Raw genomic sequence first — 19162 nt, 5'->3', positions numbered from 1 at the left:
TTGGGACCCTTCCCCTCCCTTGAGGCCCTGTTGAAATGCTCCCTCCTCCTTGAAGCCTTCCTGATAAGCAGAGTCAGGAAACTTCTCTCAGAATTCCCATTATCAGGTGCTTATTGCTGGTGTCCATGGCGAGAAGTGATCGTTGGGTGACCTGGTGGTTCCACTTGGACGCACATTGGAGATGTGTATCCAAGAGTTGACTTACATTTATTGTCCCCTGTTGGATTGTGAGTTCTGTCAGGACAGAGACATTTTCCATCTGGTTCATTACTGAATTCCTAACACCTCCCACGACACACAGACAGCTCAGCTGAAATAGTGAGCAAATAAATGATCAAGCGATTCCATCCCTGAGCCAACACCAGAGTTTTACAGCTAAGCATAGAACTTTTGAAAGACGGAATGCCCCGTGAGTAGGCCAGCCCTTGGAGCGGCAGTGGGCTCTTGTGTTGGACCTGGGAAAAGCTGCTTTCTTTTCTTTCTCCAGTTAGGGGAACAGTGGTACAAACCAGGCTGCAAGGAGTTCTGTGTCTGTGAAAAGAACAACAAAATTCACTGCCAGCCCTGGAAATGTAAGGCCCAGGAGGCCTGTATGCTGCAAGATGGCACCTATGGCTGCCGTGCCCGAGGTGAGAGGTCAGGAGAGCAGGTGAGCAGGGGGCCTCAAGCAAGGGGAAGATCCTGCCCAAATCTTCTTCCCCAGAGAGCTGGGACCCCAGAGGCTGTGAATTAGTCAGCTTGAAATTACTGTAACATTTACCCCTGAGATAAATAAGCTTATAAAGAGAAAGGGTTTTTTTGGCTCATTGGCTTCTGGGCCTGTGGTGAGGCAGCTAGTCACAGTGGGGAGTATGTGGCTGAACACAGCACTGCTTCCCTCAGGGCTGGGACAAGAGGAAAAGAAAATGAAGACACCAGGGTCCCTCAGATCCCCTGCAAGAGCATCCCCCAGTGACCTAAAACCTCCCACTAGGCTCCACCTCTTAACATTTATACCACCTCCCAAGAGCACCAAGCCAAAGACCAAGTCTGTAACATGGGCCTTTGGGAAATATTTCAGATGGAAACCATCCCAGGCTGGGAGGCGGTTTCCTAGGTCAGGAGCAGTATCTTCCCAGGTTCAGAGTGGAGTTGGGGAGGGTTGTCTCCCTCCTTGGCATCCCAAGCCAAGCCAACTTTATCTCCTAGAGAAACGCCAAGTTCAAGGATGGGCTGTAGGTACCATACCAATGTGGGCTCAACAAGGTGGCAGCCCTGGATCAGGGCTTCCTGGGCACGGTACAACAAGACTCCAAGCCCTGTCATCTCTTCCCAGGGGCGGCCACCTGCAGCGCCTCGGGCGACCCCCACTACTTGACCTTTGACGGAGCTCTGCACAACTTCATGGGCACCTGTGCCTACGTCATGGTCCGCCCTTGCAATGTCAGTTCCCGAGAGAACAACTTTCTTGTCACCACCACCAACGAGATCCGCGATGGGAACTTGGAGCTCTCCTACATCAAGTCTGTCAACGTGCAGATCTTTAACCTCAGAATTTCGCTGATTAAAGGTCGAAGGGTCATGGTGAGTACCGCTTCTCCCTCCCAGGCCCTCCCCAACCCAGCCTGCTGGTTCCTCTTCTCCTGAGCCCCTGAGGGTACCAGGCAGCCCCCTCCTCCTTGGACTCCCTCCTCTCTCCCTGAAACATCCGTCGCTCCTTCCTGCTCCCAAGATTTTGCCTTCCTTTGATCTTAATCCCCAGTTCCCGACTCCTCTACTGCATCCCCCACCTCTGCAGGTGAATGGCTTTCGGATATCCCTTCCCATGTGGCCTCTGGCAGGCCAGGTGATCGTTAGGCTCAGTGGCTCTTTTATTTTGCTCTACACGAACTTTGGGCTTCAGGTCCGCTACGATGGGAAGCACCTGGTGGAGGTGACAGTACCCTCCTCCTATGCTGGCCAGCTCTGTGGGCTGTGTGGTGAGCTCCCTGGGAAACTGGGGAAAGCTGGGACAGGGTTGGGCTCTGCAGTGAGGTCTTGGCCTCCCCACACATCTCCATTAGATGTCCTGAGTGTTGGTCAACCGATGAATCCCTTGAGGACACTGGGCCACAAGAAGGAATAAGTCTAGATGTTGGGGGGGACTTCCCACGTGGACTCGAAAAAGGGGTCATTGAGCATGGATGAAATCAGCTGGTGTTCGCAAGCTGGAGATGGGGAAGAAAGGGTTAGCTTTGATGTGCAGAGAGGGCAAAAAGTGAGGGGGCCCCCTTCTGGTTGGGAAGGTGGTGGCCTGGGCTGGGGTAAGCCTGTGCCTCTGTTGCCTCCGCTAACTGCCTCTTCCTTCAGGGAACTACAACAACAACAGCCTAGATGACAACCTACGCCCAGATAAGAAGCCCATAGGCAGCTCGGTGTATCTGGGGGCCTCCTGGAAGCACTCAGATGACTCAGAACCCGGGTGAGCATGGGGCAGGGGGCAGGGGTGCTGATACTGGGGGAAAACCTCAGAAGGCCTCCTGGAGGCCTTTGTCCCCTGGGTATCCCTGTTCCCTCTGTGCTGTCCTGCCTGCCCTGACACCGCTCCATTTCTCCTCTTAGGAAGTCCCCCTGGCCAGCTTGCCTTATTCCTTCCTGCTGTAGCTCTTGGCCTTCTTGAGGGTGCCATGTAATTCTCTTCTCCTGAGCCTCTTCCTGTTCCTCACTCACATGTGCTTCAGTTTGGAGGACATTTTCTCAGTCCTGAGTGTCTGTCCTTTCCTCCCTTTATTCAGCTGCTTCCTGAGGGGTGGCATATCCTCCAACTGCCAATATAACAGCACGTCGGACAGCTGGAATAAGAGCTGTGCCATCTTGGTGGACCCTCAGGGTAAGACACACTCCCTGCTGGCCCTTTGCCCTCCTCTCCACCCCAGGGGCTGGACACCTAGGAGGAAGACTATAAGGCAAGAAACCAGAGTAAGATCAGAAACACTGGAGTCTGGAAGCACAGGTGGCCTGGCCAGCATCACCCCCTTGGGAGCCAGGACTGACCAGGCCCCTTCTGTGTCTTAGCCAGTATTTCCCAGTAAACCCAGGTTTTGATGGAAAGGAATGTCCAGTGAGCCCCTTAGAAGACACAGGTCCTGCTCGTTCCCCAGGCTCACCCTCTGCTCTCCCCACCTTGTGTCTTCCTCCAGGGCCCTTCTCCATGTGCCATGACGTGGTGTCCCCGCAGGCCAGCTTCTACAGTTGTGTGTATAGCCAGTGTGGGACCAAGGGCAGCACTGTGGCCCTGTGCCACTCCCTGCAGGCCTATGCGTCCCTGTGTGCTCTGGCTGGCCATGCCCTTGCCTGGCGCAACAGCAGCTTCTGCCGTGAGTGACCTTACCACCTGCTCCCACAGCCCCCACACCCTGGTCTCCCTCTCTCCCACACTCCGCCTTTTGACCTGTACAGAGCACTCCCGCCCACCTGGAGCCTTCCTCTGTGGTCTACTCCACCTCTCCAGCCCAGCACCGGAGCCTCCTGCATCTGATTCTCTTCTCATGAAAAATTTCTGCCTTGCCAAGTGTGGTGGCACACACCTGTAATACCAGTGGCTCTAGAGGCTTGAGGCAGGAGGAACACCAAATTCAAAGCCAGCCTCAGCAACTTAATGAGGCCCTAAGCAACTTAGTGAAACCCTGTTTCTAAATAAAAATGTAAAAAAAGAGCTGGGGATGTGGCTCAGTGGTTAAGCACCCCTGGGTTCAATCCCTGGTACCAAAAAAAAAAAAAAAAGAAAGAAAGAAAAAAAGAAATTATCCAGTGGAAACAGCCTCCTTCCTTTTTCCCTGGGCCAGCTCTCTTCCCTTTCTTTTCTCCCCCCCCTTCCTCTTCCCTTCTTATGGTACTGGGGATTGAATTCAGGGCCTCCTACAGGCTAGGTGAGTTCTCTACCACTCAGCTACACCCCAGCCCCTTTCATTTTATTTTGAAACAGGGTCTCACTGAATTGCCCAGGCTTGACCTTGAACTTGTGATCTTCCTGCCTCAGCCTTCCCAGTAGCTGGGATTACAAGCTCTGTTCCCTTTCTTTCTTTCTTTCAGAAAAGTTCTTAAAAAAAAAAAAATTGAAGCCAGCCATACACGTGGTGTGCAGGCCTGAAATCCCAGTAGCTCTGGAGGCTGAGGCAGGAGGATCTCAAGTTCAAAGCCAGCCCTCAGCAAAAGAAAAGTTGCTGAGCAACTCAGTGAGACCCTGTCTCTAAATAAAATACAAAATAGGGCTGGGGATGGGGCTCAGTGGTTGAGTGCCCCTGAATTCAATCTCTGGTACCCCCCCCACAAAAAAATTGTGAGAAAACGTACATAACATAAAATTTACTATTTTAGCCTTTTTTGTTTTTTCTTTTGTGTTGCTGAGAATGGAACCCAGGGCCTGTTGCATGCTGGGCGGGCACTCTACCACTGAGCCACACCACAGCCTCATTGTAACACTTTTGAAGTGTGTAATGCAGAACATTCATGCTGGTGAGCAGCCATTTCCAGAGCTGGTTCTCCCCAACTGAAATTCAGACCACACTAAACAGCTCCCCATTCTTTTCTTGCCCCTGGCAACCACAATTCTGCTTCCTGTCTCTATGAATTGAGCTCCTTTAGGATCTCCACATCGAAGGAATCATGCAGTGGGTGTCTTGGTACCTGGCTTATTTCTCTCCTGTGGATAGACCACTTGGGTTGTGGGTCTGTGTATCTGTCAACAGAGAGTCTCAGGGACTCCCAGTGCTCCAAGGCTGGGAGCTGTAAATGCCACTCTTTTCCTAACACTCATGTCCTTCATAGCTATGCGGTGTCCTTCTGGCAGTCACTATAACTACTGTACCAGCCCCTGCCCAGCCACCTGCCTTAGCCTGAGGATCCCCATGAAGTGCCCTTCTATGCCCTGTGTGGAGGGTTGTGAGTGCCACGGAGACTTCATCCTGAGTGGGACGTCCTGTGTGCCTCTCAGCCTGTGTGGCTGCACTGACTCAAAGGGCTTCTACCACACGGTGAGAGGCCAATCCTGCCCGTTTCCACAAAGCAGGGGGGGGTGGCCCAGAAAAAGCTCAGAACAGGTGGCAAGCCAAGGCAGAAAGTGTCCCAGGGGTGGGGTGCACTCCCCTACCTCTAGCTTCCAAATTTCTGCTGCCTGTGCCAACCCCTATGCCCCACAGTTGGGGGAGAGCTGGTACCTGGAGAACACCTGCACCACCCTCTGCACCTGCTCCGTCCAAAACAACATTACCTGCCAGAAGACCGCCTGCAAGTCTGAGCAGACCTGCAGAGCCCTGGATGGGCTGTTTCGCTGCAGGGCCTCAGGTAGGAGGGCCAGCATGATACCTAGAGCAGTTCCCCCACTCTCCCCACATTCTCCCTACCTGTCCCTGTAGCATTCAGGTTCATATTCACAGCTAGCTCTACCAAATAGTTCTTGGCTCTTCTGAGGATAGATGGTCTTCCCACTGCCTGGAAGGGCATCTTGGGCTTCAGTTCCCTGCATTCTGATATAGCAACAGAAAACAGGTAACCTGTTACCCATTTTCTATTGTTATGTCAGAATGCAGGAGACTGGATAATTTATAAAGAAAAGAAATGTCTTATTTCCTGCCTTCCCTTCTTTTGGTGCTGGGGATGGAATGCAGGGTCTTGCCCATGCTAGCCAAGAGCTCTACCACTGAGCTACACCCCACCCAGGAAATGCACTTCTTATTTTGGAGGCTGGGAAGTCCAAATTTGAAGGGCTGCATCTGGAGAGGGCCTTCTTGCTGGTGGAGACTCTGCAGCATCAAGCACCACCTCCAAATACCACTAGCATATGACTTTGGAAGTTAAGTTTCCAGTGCCTGAATTCTGGGGAACAAACATTCTAACAGAGCAACTATGTTTCTCCTGCAGCAGCCGTGAACTTGGGTTGCATATAATAAATCCCTTCCTGGTAGAATTACACTCCCCTCTACCTCTAAGAGTCATACCAGTCTGGGGCCTTGGGCCTTGATTTTTTTCTTGAACAAAGTCCTCCTTCCTTCTTGGGGCTCCCTGGCCTTCCCAGGCAGGAAGAGTACAGGATCATTTCCCTTGGGACAGTGTTCTTATCAGAGATGGGGTGATGTCTCAACCACCTCTCTTTCCCTCCAGATGTGGGCGTGTGCCGGGTCTCAGGGGGTTCCCAGTTTGTGAGCTTTGATGGCGTTAGCCATAAAGCCATTGTGGACATCTGCACTCAAGTCTTAGTCAAAGTGTGCCACCCCAACATGAACCTACCTTTCTTCAAGATCAGTGCCAAGAGTTATAGCCAACAAGACAGTACCAGTCCCATCTCCCTCCCTGAGCTCTACATCAACATCTTCAATTCTAAGATCATCCTGAAAAAGAAACACCAAGTGCTGGTGAGCTGGGCACGATGACATGACCCAGAAGGAGGAGCAAGCTCTGGGGAGGGGACTCTGGTCCTTCCTCCCACTCACAGGTGCCACCCTCCTCTTTAGATCAATGATGCAACAGTCACACTTCCTGCCACATCCCAGATCCCTGGGGTCAGCATCACTTCTAGTGGCACCAACACCTTCGTCGATGTTGATAATGGACTACAAGTCCGTTTTGATGGCAACCAGTTCTTAGAGATCAAAGTCCCTGTAGCCTATTATGACAAGGTGAGGGTATGGCCTGACCTTGTTGGTGGGGAGCGGGGGAACAACATCCCCATCCCCCACGAGAGATCAGTGGCCAGTAGGAGGAGGGCTGTCCACTGCACCTCTCTGTGGTTCTCTGGGCAGGATGCTCCAGAGAAAACTCCCCTTAAGCTTCCCCTGCACTGAAAAGCCCTCTGCCCGCCCAGGTGTGCGGTGTGTGTGGCAACTTCAATGGTGAGGTGGACGACGAGCACATGATGCCCAGTGAAGAGTTTGCCCAGAACAACTCTGAGTTCATGAACAGCTGGAAGGACAAAGGCATTGAGCAAACGTAATTGTCCCCTAAGACCATTTTCAGAAAATGGTCTTAACCAGACCCTGCAAGGCCAGCCTGGGATAGGGAGACCAGAATGTTCCTTCATGTGTGTGATTTGGGGGCGGGGGGTGCCTGCTGAGTCTCACGGGCTGCTGGAACCTATTTGGGGAAATGCAGAAATGTTCCCTTAGAAAGCTGGGAGGCTTGGGAGTCCCAGAGACTCTCTCAGGTGCATTGGGAGTGCCAGATCATCATCTTCACAGGGAGGGTAGTGGTTGCCCCTCTGTTGATCCATTTTTTTCCCTTCCCAGTTGCCAGAAGCCCCCAGAGCAACCTCAGAACAAAGTGGAAAGTCAAGGCACCAAGGAGGAACCCAGACCGGAAAGCCAGGGCCACAAGGAGGAACACAGGACGGAAAACAAGGGCCACCAGGAGGAACACAGGACGGAAAGCAAGGGCCACAAGGAGGGCCACAAGGAGGAACACAGGACAGAAAGGCAGGGCCACAAGGAGGAACACAGGCCGGAAAGCGAGGGCCACAAGGAGAGTCACAAGGAGGAACACAGGATGGAAAGCGAGGGCCACAAGGAGGAACACAGGGAGGAACACAGGCCAGAAAGCGAGGGCCACAAGGAGGAACACAGGGAGGAACACAGGCCAGAAAGCGAGGGCCACAAGGAGGAACACAGGGAGGAACACAGGCCAGAAAGCGAGGGCCACAAGGAGGAACCCAGGACGGAAACTCAGGGCAACAAGGAGGAATCCACGGGCAAAGTGAAAGCCCTTTGCAAGCAAGTCGACTTCAAAACAGTCCAGAGAAATTGCCAAGCAGCCCTTGACGCCCCTGCCTGGGCCCAGTGTGCCGCCCGGGTGGACATCCAGCCCTACCTGCAGCTCTGTAGGGACAAGTTCTGTGACTCTGGAATCCTGACAGGAGCCCTCTGCCTGGTTTTCCAGGACTTTGGGGCCGCCTGCAAGACCCAGGGGCTCAAGCCCCCCATCTGGAGGAACAGCAGCTTTTGCCGTAAGTATCCCCTTCTGTCACCCCTAGTCTGCTCCCACACCCTGTTTCTCCCCTCCTGTTCCTTAGAGCTCCCTCATGCTCCCTCTGATTGCTCCTGACCTACTTCTGAACTTGTCATCTCTGACAAGGACTGGTTACAGTCCCCTCCCAACCAGAGCCCCTCGTATCAGAGCAGCTGCTTGTCGGCTCCTTTACTGATGCCATTTTCCCAAGCAAAGGAAGTGTGACTACTCTCCTCCTGCAGGGTTAAGTCCAAGCATGGCACAGTGGTGTCCAAGACCACCATCCTGGCCTCTCTCTTCTCTCCGACTCCCTTCCCACACACTCAGGTGTCTGGAAGGATCTGTCCTTTCTCCCCCTTCAGGCTGGGCATCTTCTGTAGCTCTTTAAAAACAGTAATTATAACTGAGCTTATTCACATAGCATGATATTCAACACTTTTAAAGTGTTCTTTTAGTATCTTTGTAAAATTGTACAACCATAACCACTATCTAAAAGAAGAACCCTCTAAAATTTAAAGCAGCAATTCATCACTTTTTTTAGTAAGTACAGTTATTCTCTGGTATGCACAGGAGATGGATTGGTTTCAGGACCCCTCTGAATACCAAAATCTGAGGATGCTTCAATTCCTTTATATAAAATGGCATAGTATTTGTGTATAACCTGCACACATCCTCCCATATATTTTTTTGTTTATGTTTTTATGGTGCTGGAGATTGAACCCAGGGCACTTTACCACTGACCTACATCCCCAGCCCTTTTTGGTTTTTGTTTTTTTGTGTGTGTTTTTTATATATTTTTTTTAAATTGTAGTTGGACACAGTACCTTTATTTCACTTATTTATTTTTATGTGGTGCTTAGGATTGAACCCAGGGTCTCACACGGGCAAGGCGAGTGCTCTACCGCTGAGCCACAACCCCAGCCCCCCTTTTGTTTTTGAAACAGGGTCTCAATAAGTATTAGCCTAGCATTGAATTTGTGATCCTCCTACCTAAAACCTCCCAAATCACTGGGATTACAGGGTGTACCACTGTGCCAGGCAACACACACACACACACACACACACACACACACACACACACCTTTAAAGTATTAGGCATGGTCTTACATACCAGTAGTCCGAGCACTTGAGACACGGGCAGGAGGATCCCTTGAGCCCATGAGTTTTGAGTCCAGCCTGGACAACATAGTAAGATCCTGTTTCAAAAATGAACAAACAAAAACAGATACCCAGAGAGAAGTCTCACCACTCCCTGACCCTGTGGGACCAGTTCACATCTCAGTATTTTTCCAAAGACCTTTTACTATATAAACAAATTCAAGGGGCTGGGAATGTGGCTCAGGCGGTAGCCCGCTCTTCTGGCATGCGTGCGGCCCAGGTTCGATCCTCAGCACCACATACCAACAAAGATGTTGTATCTGCCGAGAACTAAAAAATAATAAATATTTAAAAATATTCTCTCTCTCTCTCTCTCTCTCCTTTCTCACTCTCTCTTAAAAAAAATTCAAATTAGTATACCTCATTTTCTCCTTTTGTCTTATAAATAGTACCATACTAGATGCAGTAATTTGTACTTTATTTTTGATAATCTAGAGATCTTTCCATGTCATGTATGTAAAGAGCTTCCTCATTACCTTCTGCAGCTGCATAATAGTCTATTATTATATAGGTATTTCTTTTTTCCTTCTTGTTTTCTTTTTTTTTTTTTTTTTTTTTGTACTGAGGATTGAACCCAGGGGTGCTTTACTACTGAACTACTGATCTATATTCCAAGTCCTTTTTCTTTCTTTTTTTTTTTTTTTTAATCTTGAGACAGTGTCTTACTAAATTGCTGAGGCTGGTCTTGAACTTGCAATCATCCTCCCTCAGCCTCACAAGTCACTTGGATTACAGGTCTATGCCACTGCACCTGACTATCATATAGTATTTTCTTTTTGCAGTTCTGGGGATGGAACCCAGTACCTCACACTTGCTCTGCAAGCTCTATACCACTAAGCCACACCCTCAGCCCTATCCCGATTTATCACAATTTATCTAATTGCTCTTCTTTGAGGGACTTTCTGGTTGTTTCCACCTTTTTGCTTTTGCAATCAGTGTTGCAGGGGAATAACACACGTATGGTGTTCTATGTATGTGACTCTATGTGTAAGAAAAATTCCTGGAACTGGAATTGTTGGGACCAGAAATGTATGCATTTGTACTTTGGAGAGGTGTTGCCATATGGCCTTCCCAAGGAGTTGAAGAATTTACATTTCCACAAGCAATATACGAGAGTGCCTGTCTCCACTCCCTCTATCCTCACCAAGCCAGTGTGCCACCAACCTTTTGGATTCTTGACAATCTAATATGTGAAAAATAATGAACCTGGGGCTGGGGATGTGGCTCAAGCGGTAGCGCGCTCGCCTAGCATGCGTGCGGCCCAGGTTCGATCCTCAGCACCACATACCAACAAAGATGTTGTGTCCGCCGAGAACTAGAAAATAAAAATTAAAAATTCTCTCTCTCTCTCTCTCTCTCTTTAAAAAAAAAAAAAAAAAGAAAAATAATGAACCTTAACTTGCATTTTTCTTATTGTGAGCGAGACTGTACATTCTTTCATATGTTTAAGAGCCAATTGAATTTCCCTTCCTATAAGCTCTCTGATCTTGTTCATTCCAATTTTTCCACTAAGCTGTTGGTCTTTATCAAACTATTTTAGAGAAGTCCTTTATCTATTATGGAAAGTAGCCCTTTATTAGTGCTCCAAATTTTTTTCCAGTTCCTTTTTAAAAAATCTTTTTAATTTTTTTGCCATGCAGAAGAAAAAAATATTTTTATGGAATTGAAGTTTTTTTTTTTTCTTGTGGTGCTAGGGATTGAATCCAGGGTCTTGCACATGCTAGAGGAGCACTTTACCATGAAGCTATATCCCCAATCCTAAAAAATATTAATCCCTGTTTCATGGTTTCTGTATCTGAGACCATAGTTACAGATGCTGTCCCCACCAAAGTTAGATTTTTTAAAATTTTTTTGGCTCATGCTGTGCTCTAGGATTTTTATGGTTTCTTTTTTATGTTTAAATTTTTGACCCATGAGGAATTAGCCTGGCATGTAGAATGAGATATGAATCAACTTTGTTTAATTTTTTCCAGAAGGCAAACAAGTTGTTTCTGCACTATTAAATAACTTGATTAGCTTTCCCTGCCAACTGAGATGCTACCATTTATCAAATACTAAATTTTCATATATGCTTGGATCTGTATCTGGTTTTTAAATTTTTAAATTTTATTCATTAATTTTGCTACTGGGTATAGAACACAGGTGTGCCACATCCCCAGCCCTTTTTATTTTTATTTTTTTATGTTGAGACAGGGTCTAGTTAAGCTGCTTAGGGCCTCACTAAGTTGCTGAGGCTGGCTTTAAACTTGTAATCAGTTTCCCAAGTCACTGGGATTACAGTGTGTACCATCATGCCCAGTTGTATATTTTATCTCTTGCTTCAAACGTTCATCTGTATCTTCATGTACCAGTAACATGCTGTGATCATTGGGAATCTAAAATGTGTTTTAATTTTGGGTAGGGACCTTCACTAATCACTGCTATTTAAAAGTTGTCCTGGTACAGGGCACAGAGGTGCATTCCTGTAATCCTAGGGACTCAGAGGCAGAGATGGGAAGATCACAAGTTTAAGGTCAACCTAGGCAATGTGTTGAGGCCCTAAGCAACTTAGTGAAACCCTGTCTTAAAAAAAATAAAAAGACTGGGATGTGACTCAGTAGTAAAGCATACCTGGGTTCAATCCCCATGATCCTCACACACACACACAAAAAAAAAAAAAAAAAGAAAGAAAGAAAAAGAAAAAAATGTTTTCCTGGCCTTTCTAGTTTGCTTATTTTTTTTTTTCAGTTTGCTTGTATCTTTATCTCAGTTTTAAAACCACTTTGTCTACACAAACGTACACACACAACCTGGTTGGTCTTTTTTATTGGGGTCACATTAAATTTATAAATTCACTGGGGGAGAAATGACATCTGCATGTTGCTGGCTCTTCCTGTCCATGAACATGGTATACACACTTTGTTCACACTTTCTTCTAGAGTCCTTTCTTGAGCTCCCCTGACAGAGTTGATACCTCCCTGCTCTGTGCCACCAATATGCCTGGTACACATCTGCTAGTCACATACATACCATGCACATCAAGGTTGTGCTGCTATTGCGGGGGACCTCAGTCTCCCACACAGACTCCGGAGAGCCATTCTTTGACTTTAATGGTGCTGGGCATAGAACCCAGGCCCTTGCACAGCCTGGAGGAGTGCTTCTAACTTTTTTTCCCTCAGGTCCTGGCACATAACCCACACTCAGCAAATGTTTGATGAATGAATAAGGAGAGAAACCCCAAGCCTTGTTCGTCATTACCCCTAGCCTGGTTTCTAGAGGCCCTGACCTCTTAGACAACCTCTGGTCCCTTCCACTTACCCAAGTTTCTTTTCCACCCTACAGCTCTGGAATGCCCGGCCCATTCCAGCTACAGTAGCTGCCTTCCCTCCTGCCCATCTTCCTGCTTGAACCCGGATGGCCACTGCACGAATAGCAGAGGCCCTTCCAGCTGTGCTGAAGGTTGCCTCTGTCAGTCTGGCTATGTGATGAATGGGGACAAGTGTATGCCCAAAAGTAGTTGTAGCTGCAAGGACGCCCAGGGTGGCACCATCCCTGTGAGTGGGCAGAGGAAATGGGAGTGTGTGGGGGGGTCACAAACCTTGAGGATTGTACTTTTTCTTTCCTCAGCCTCTCAGCCTGGGGCACCCTTGTCTCTATAGCTGGCCCTGGGGTATGAAGGCAGGTGGAACACGGTTTGGGTTTGGGAGGTGAGGAATCCATACAACTGGGCACAGAAGTTTATAGCAGAAAGAGCATGGCCTTTGTGTGGGATGATCTGTGTTTGAATCCTGTTTAGACCCCTGATGAGTCAGATGACCTCTGATGCCTCAGTTTTCTCTTTGGTAAAATGGGTCCTGAAGAGCATATGTAAGACACCCTTTGGGGAGGATATAGGGACATAAAGATCCAAATGGCACTGTAACTGCTTCTCCCCAGGATTAATGCATTAGTTTCTGTATATCCATGAGAACAATTGATCCAGGACTCCCAACAATACCAAAATCTGTGGACATTCAAGTCCCTTTCATAAAATAGCATAGTGTTTGCATAGAACGTTCGCACATCTTTCTTGTAGAGTTTACATCATCTCTAGACAACATGTAATAGCTAGTATATATAATGTTAATGTCATGTAAATATTGTCATGCTGTATTCTTTAGGGAATAATGACAAATTTGGCACAAATGCAATTTTTTTTTCAAATATTTCTATCCAAGTCTGGTTGGATCCAACCCATAGATACAGAGGCTGACTGTGAGCTCTTGAGACAGTGGGCTTAGACTGAAGGAGTGAGAGGAGGAGAACTCACCCTTCCCTCCTCCCTTTCTTTCTTTTCTGGTGGTTTCTACAGATAGGCAAGACCTGGATCTCCACAGGCTGTACGCAGACTTGTTCCTGCGTAGGAGGAAGCATTCAGTGCAGGACCTTCCGCTGTCCCGCTCAGTCTCACTGCCAGCACAAGGAAGGAATCAACAATTGCGTCCCTGACAGTAGGGAGCTGCTAGGGAAGGGGGAAAGGGGTGCACCTGGGACCCAGGAGGAGTGAGGGGCCAAACAGGAACTTAGCCTGGAGATGGTGCCAAGCACGGTAGTCACGGGGTGGGCAATGGGATCAGGAGGCCAGGCTTCTGCCAACTCTGGTCACAGGCAAGTTATAGATCCTCTCAGGACCCCCTACCTTAAGGTCAAAAAGAGAGAGGAGGGTGAGAAGATCCAGAAGAAGGTTGCAATGGGGCTAGAGAGGGAAGAAGTTGAAGGTCAAGTATCCAGGGAGCCCAGGGCCCAAGAGAGAGGTGACAGGAGGTGCCATGGTAGGAGGAATTCCCAGGACTCATCTGGGCAGGGTCCCTTCTCAGTGTTTGCCTTTCTTGGCAGAATCGGATCAATGCTCCGTCTACGGGGACCCCCATTACCGCACATTTGATAGGTTCAGCTACCTCTTCCAGGGTCGCATGACCTACATCCTGGTAAAGACAGTGGACAAGCTCCCAGAAGGGCTGGAGAAGCTGGTTGTGGAGGGACGTAACAAGGTGTATTCCTCGGCCCCGGGCCTGATCTTCTTGCATGAAGTGATCACCTTCGTCTATGGCTATAAAGTCCAGTTCCAGGCTGGACTGACGCTTCTGGTTAGTAGGAGTCAGGCTGAGACCACCTAAAGCTGGTGAAGCAGGCGCCTTGCTTCTGGGAAGTTCCTGGATGATTGAACCACTGAATGACATACAGAGAGAGGGAGAATATGGGCAAAGCCAGGCACAGGCCAGAGCAGCAGAGGGCCACCTTGCTCCAACATGCCCCGCAGTGCCTGTCCACCTTTCCTCCCCCCCAGGTCAACAACCAGAAGATGGCCTACCCCTACAGTCCCAATGAGCGCCTGCAGGTCACCATGCAGGGCCAGCGGCTCTTTCTGATCACCGACTTTGAGCTGGTCGTCAGCTTGGGTGGTGGTGCAAGGATCAACGCAGGTACCAGAGAGAGGGGGACAGAGAGCGGAGGGCACAGTTCTGGGGTGGGGGTGAGAATGCCCTGCATAGACGGGTTCATCATGAGGAGAGAAGCCTTGCCTGGGAATGGGGCCCCCAGCTCAAGTTGGGGACCCAGGAGGAGGTGGGGGGCCAGCATGGGGGGCTCACTGCAGGGCACCCTCTTGCTCCCACAGTGATCACCCTTCCCAGCATGTACCAGGGGCTGGTGCGTGGCATGTGTGGGAACTATGACGGGAACCGCACCAATGAGTTCGTACTGCCAGATGGCAGGCTCACCCAGAACCTCTATGTCTTTGGCAACAGCTGGGAGGCGAATGCGGATGAGCCCCTCTCACGTTCCCCAAGGTGAGTGCTGGGGCTCAGGAGGACCAGGGTCTGACCACGGCTGCTACCCTCCCATTCTGGTTTTCGGTTCTAGTGGACAGAGGCCTCACTACTTCACCTTCTACCACTTCTCGTACTGACATTGGGGGGCGGGCACCTGCTCAATGGAAATCCCAGTGGGTCCTGCCCTTCCCTTAGCCTCTGTCCCCAATTGTTCCTCCCCAAGTTCACCTTCCTCCAAGGCCTCACCTGGTCCTTGGCTTCTCCCTTCCAGGGCCATACCCAAGGAGGAAGAGAGACAACAAGCAGATTCCAGCTCCCTAGGGTTGGCATGCAGCTTGGAGCAGCTGGCACTCATCAATAGCACCCAGGCCTGTAGTGTGCTGGTGGACCCCGAGGGTCCCTTTGCTGCCTGTCACCAGACTGTGGCCCCAGAGCCTTTCCAGGAGTGAGTCAGGGCCCAGGACTTGCAAGCATGGCCTCAGTTCCTGCTCCAGCCTTTCACTGGGTCCTGCTGTCTGATCCCCAGCCTCGCTTCCCTTCCTTCTCCCTGTGGCCTCACTTCTTGGTGACCCTTCCTTGACACTGCCCAATGTCTTCTGTGAGGGGCTTCAAGCCCTCTTCTGCAGGGGTCCTTGCCTCCCTGTCTGTGACAGCCCCCTCTCCCCTCCCTTTCGACTCCAGGCACTGTGTGGTTGATCTGTGTACAGCCCAGGACCCCAATGACCAAGAGGAGCTGCGCTGCCAGGTTTTCAGCGGGTACGCCATCACCTGTCAAGAGGCGGGCGCCAGCCTAACCAGCTGGCGGGACCACACCCGCTGTGGTGAGGCACTGCCCCTGCCTGGCAGCTGACCTTGACTCCTCTGCCAGCCATTCCCTGCCCGACCCTTCGCCCACCACGGTCCTCACCTCGGGCTTCCTGTCTTGGTTCCTCTGCCCCTCAGTTCTCAGCAAGCTGAAAGCAGCTCTTTTCCACCTGACCCTTTCCCACCCCCCAGGGAGCCTCCTCCTCCCATCACTGCATCCCCTTCCTCCTCTCCTGCACCCGCCTCTGTCCGTTGAGCTCCTTCACTGTGCTCATGTTCCAGATGAACCCCTCAGATGGGGTACCTGTTCCTCTGGCTTTCCTAACTCCAGGCAGCCATCTTGCACCCCCTCTTCCACCTTCAGCCCCACTGTCCCATAGCCCCATGCCTTTTTGGCTGGCCCCAACTCTTGGCCATGTCTCTGTCCCCTCAGCCATGACATGTCCAGCGAATACCGTGTATCAGAGTTGCATGATGCCCTGCCCGGTGTCCTGTGCCAACCTGGTGACCCTTGGGGACTGTGAGGGCCCCTGCGTGGAAGGCTGCGCCAACCTCCCAGGCTACGCCTACAGTGGTGCCCAGAGCCTCCCGCTAGCTGACTGCGGCTGCACCAGAGACGGTGCCTATTACCAGGTTGGGGCTGGCAGCGGGTGGCCCAAGGAAGCCAAGATGCACAGAGCCAGACCCAGCATGAAACCAGAACCCCAACTCTGCCCTTCTCCTTTCCAGCTGGGTGACAGCTTTGTGACTGAGGATTGCTCTGAGCGCTGTACCTGTGCCAGCTCAGGGGTCCTGATGTGTGAGCCCTTCGGCTGCAGCTCCGAGGAGATCTGCACCTTAGGCAACTTCACCCGCGGCTGCTTCCGAGGTGAGCCTGGATCTCTCTGCTCCAAGTTGTTCCCCGCCCCATCCTCTGCTCAGAGTTCCCACGTGGCTGTCAGGAAGTCCTGCCTCTCTTTTTAAGAAAGAAAAAAGGAAAAGGACCTCTCCCTCCCTGAGCATCTGTTACCTACAAAGCCCTGTCCCTTTAGTCCTTTTCTACAGCACCTGATGGCAAGCACAGCGTACCCATCTTGTGGGTATGAAGAAAGGTTAAGCATTTTCCCAGAGCCCAGGCTGGGGCTAGCGCCGGGCTCTGGAGGCGCTGCTGCCTTCCTGGGTCCAGCCTCCAGCCTTGCCTCCCCTGCACTGAGAATCACCTGGCCCCTCACAGCCCTCCAATCTTGCAGAAACCCCGTGTCTTCCGAACCCCTGTCAGAACGATGGTCAGTGTCTGGAGCAGGGGGCCAGCTTCATCTGTGAATGTGAGGTCGGCTATGGGGGAGCCCTGTGCACGGAGCCACGGGACATCCCTCCCCCTAAAAAGCCAGGTGAGGGCAGAGCCCAGGCCCCAGGCCCCATGGACAGCCCCCATAGAATTGTTTTAAATGCATAATATTAACACATATCTATTATAGATATAGATTACAGATATTATAGATATAATATCTATCAATAGATATAATAGGTAATAAATTATTACAGCATTTATATATAATAATATATATATCAAGTATAATAGGGATTATAGCATAATGATCCCAAGAGATTAGCAAGATAGGGGGTCTTCAACTAGGCCCTGTGCCCACCTCCTATTCCCATGCTCTGGAATCTTCTCTTCAAGCCCTAACTTTCCATTTCCTCCCTCCCCTATGGGATTTGCCTCGCCCCATTATTTCCCCCATCTGGGTCCCTTTAGGCCTTCCTGGATTTTCTACTATTTTTTCCTACCCAAAGCTCAAATTCCACTGTGTCACTGGGGCAATGGTTCTCCCCAAGTTTGTTCTACGCAACACTGAGTAGCGGGTAACTTGTTTAACATGTTCCAGGACTTACACCCAGAGATTTAGGTTCAGTAGGTCTGAAGTGGGCCCAGAAATCTGCTTTTGTAACAAGCAGCCAGGTCCTGGCTGGTGGAAGTGTTTCTGGGGATGTTTTGAGAAACCCTGGCAGGGATGATACCTGAGACTCTGGGGACCTACTGTCAAGGCTTCTGGGAGTTGTCTGGAACCAGAAAGGGCTGCTGGGGGGGGGGCAGGAGGGAGAACCAGCCACGCCCAGACATTTAGGGAGATGAGGTCCATCAGACCAACAGGACCGCCTTCTTCCCACCCACATTCCTGTTTCTCTTCCTGTATCCAGAAGCATCCAACTTTGTGGCCATCCTGCTGGGTATGCTGGTGCCCGCGGTGGTCATAGTGTCAGCAGCGATCAGAGAGTGTGTTTACAGGATGAGGAGGAGGAGGAGGAAGAGGAGGTGAGTCCTGGGCAGGGGTGAGGAGAGCCAGGTGGGATAGGTCAACAGGGGTGTGGGGAAGGACAGGTCTCACTGTAGGCCACACCTGCTCTCCACTGCCTCCTAGGGAGAAAATGAAGGACCAGAACAGAGGCCAGTTGGGGGACACAGGTGAGAGCCCACTCTGGGGCCAGCACCTGCACATCCAGAGCTGAGTCCACTTTGGAGGCCGGTTTTCTCCATTTTCCTCAGTGTTCCTCAGGCTGCCTTCAGAGCCACTCAGTTCTGAGTTGTCGTCGAACGTGGACATTAAAAAAAAATTTATTTTTGAGTTCTGAATCTCTATGATTATGGCAGAAGCAGTGGTCTATGAGGTGGGTCTTTGGAGTTGAAACTGGAGGGAGAGTGGTGGGGGCCAAGGCCTGGGTGCTATTGGGCTGGGATGTGGCCCATTAGGAGAGCTTAGCATGCATGAGGCACTGGGTTCAATCCCCAGCAGGAGGAGTGGCAGGGTGGCTAGATCTGAGGAGGAAAGCAGCTTGTCCCTTAGAAGAAACCATGGGAATAGCCATTCAGCTCTGGGAGACACCATCAACAGCAAAGGCAGAAGGCAGGGAAGTAGGTAGAATGAAGCCTGTGGCCTGGGGTACAGGAGAAAAGGCGCCACAAGTCCATCTTTACTCAGGAACCCTGCTTCTTGGAGGACAGGCCTCTGAGTTCCCCACTAAGGGGAATAAAAAGTCATTTGAGAAGCCCTCTCTGTATTTAGGGAAAGGGGGGTTACTGGGGATTGAACTCCGAGGGGCTTTACCATTAAGCCAAATCCCCAGCGCTTTTTTATTTTTACAGGATCTTGCTAAATTGCTTAGGGCCTTGCTCAATTGCTGAGGCTGGCCTGGAACTTGTAGTCCTCCTGCCTCAGCCTCCAGGCACCACCCCCTGGCATGACCTCTATGTTTCTAATGATGAAACTCACCCCTGAGTGAAGGCTAAGGATGGGGTTGTGGCTCTTTCGCGAAGTGAATGGCCCTCAGGGAAGGAGTCCACCCTCCCCATTTCTCCACCCCCCCAAAAGGCCTGGGAGTTACTTTGGGAACTGAGGATGGGGTTGGGGCCAGTTTTGGAGTAGGAGTGGGGCAACCCCCAGCCCAGGGTGAGATTGAGGGGCTTACTTTCTGCCCCT

At 50.5% G+C, this 19162-nt stretch overlaps 1 protein-coding gene across 1 annotated transcript in view; it reads left to right on the top strand.

Annotated features, from left to right (window-relative positions):
* Zan (zonadhesin) overlaps nt 1-18194 on the top strand; it is a 35871-nt gene extending 17677 nt beyond the window's left edge. Inside the window, 25 exon segments of the mRNA XM_077802892.1 lie at nt 488-629; nt 1316-1563; nt 1778-1958; nt 2329-2440; nt 2754-2848; nt 3159-3335; nt 4786-4991; nt 5157-5301; nt 6118-6368; nt 6468-6632; nt 6818-6948; nt 7662-7951; nt 12433-12644; nt 13442-13580; nt 13966-14216; nt 14417-14552; nt 14747-14918; nt 15172-15345; nt 15582-15656; nt 16138-16291; nt 16293-16337; nt 16434-16572; nt 16934-17074; nt 17889-18000; nt 18107-18194. Coding sequence (XP_077659018.1) covers nt 488-629; nt 1316-1563; nt 1778-1958; nt 2329-2440; nt 2754-2848; nt 3159-3335; nt 4786-4991; nt 5157-5301; nt 6118-6368; nt 6468-6632; nt 6818-6948; nt 7662-7951; nt 12433-12644; nt 13442-13580; nt 13966-14216; nt 14417-14552; nt 14747-14918; nt 15172-15345; nt 15582-15656; nt 16138-16291; nt 16293-16337; nt 16434-16572; nt 16934-17074; nt 17889-18000; nt 18107-18194 — 3981 coding nt within the window.
* The last annotated feature ends 968 nt before the right edge of the window (nt 18195-19162 follow it).

The sequence above is a fragment of the Urocitellus parryii genome, chromosome 9 (genome assembly GCF_045843805.1).
Source record: "Urocitellus parryii isolate mUroPar1 chromosome 9, mUroPar1.hap1, whole genome shotgun sequence".
Classification (NCBI taxonomy): domain Eukaryota; kingdom Metazoa; phylum Chordata; class Mammalia; order Rodentia; family Sciuridae; genus Urocitellus; species Urocitellus parryii.
The sequence above is the reverse complement of the archived record's forward strand: the minus strand, read 5'-3'. Positions and strand labels throughout refer to the sequence as shown.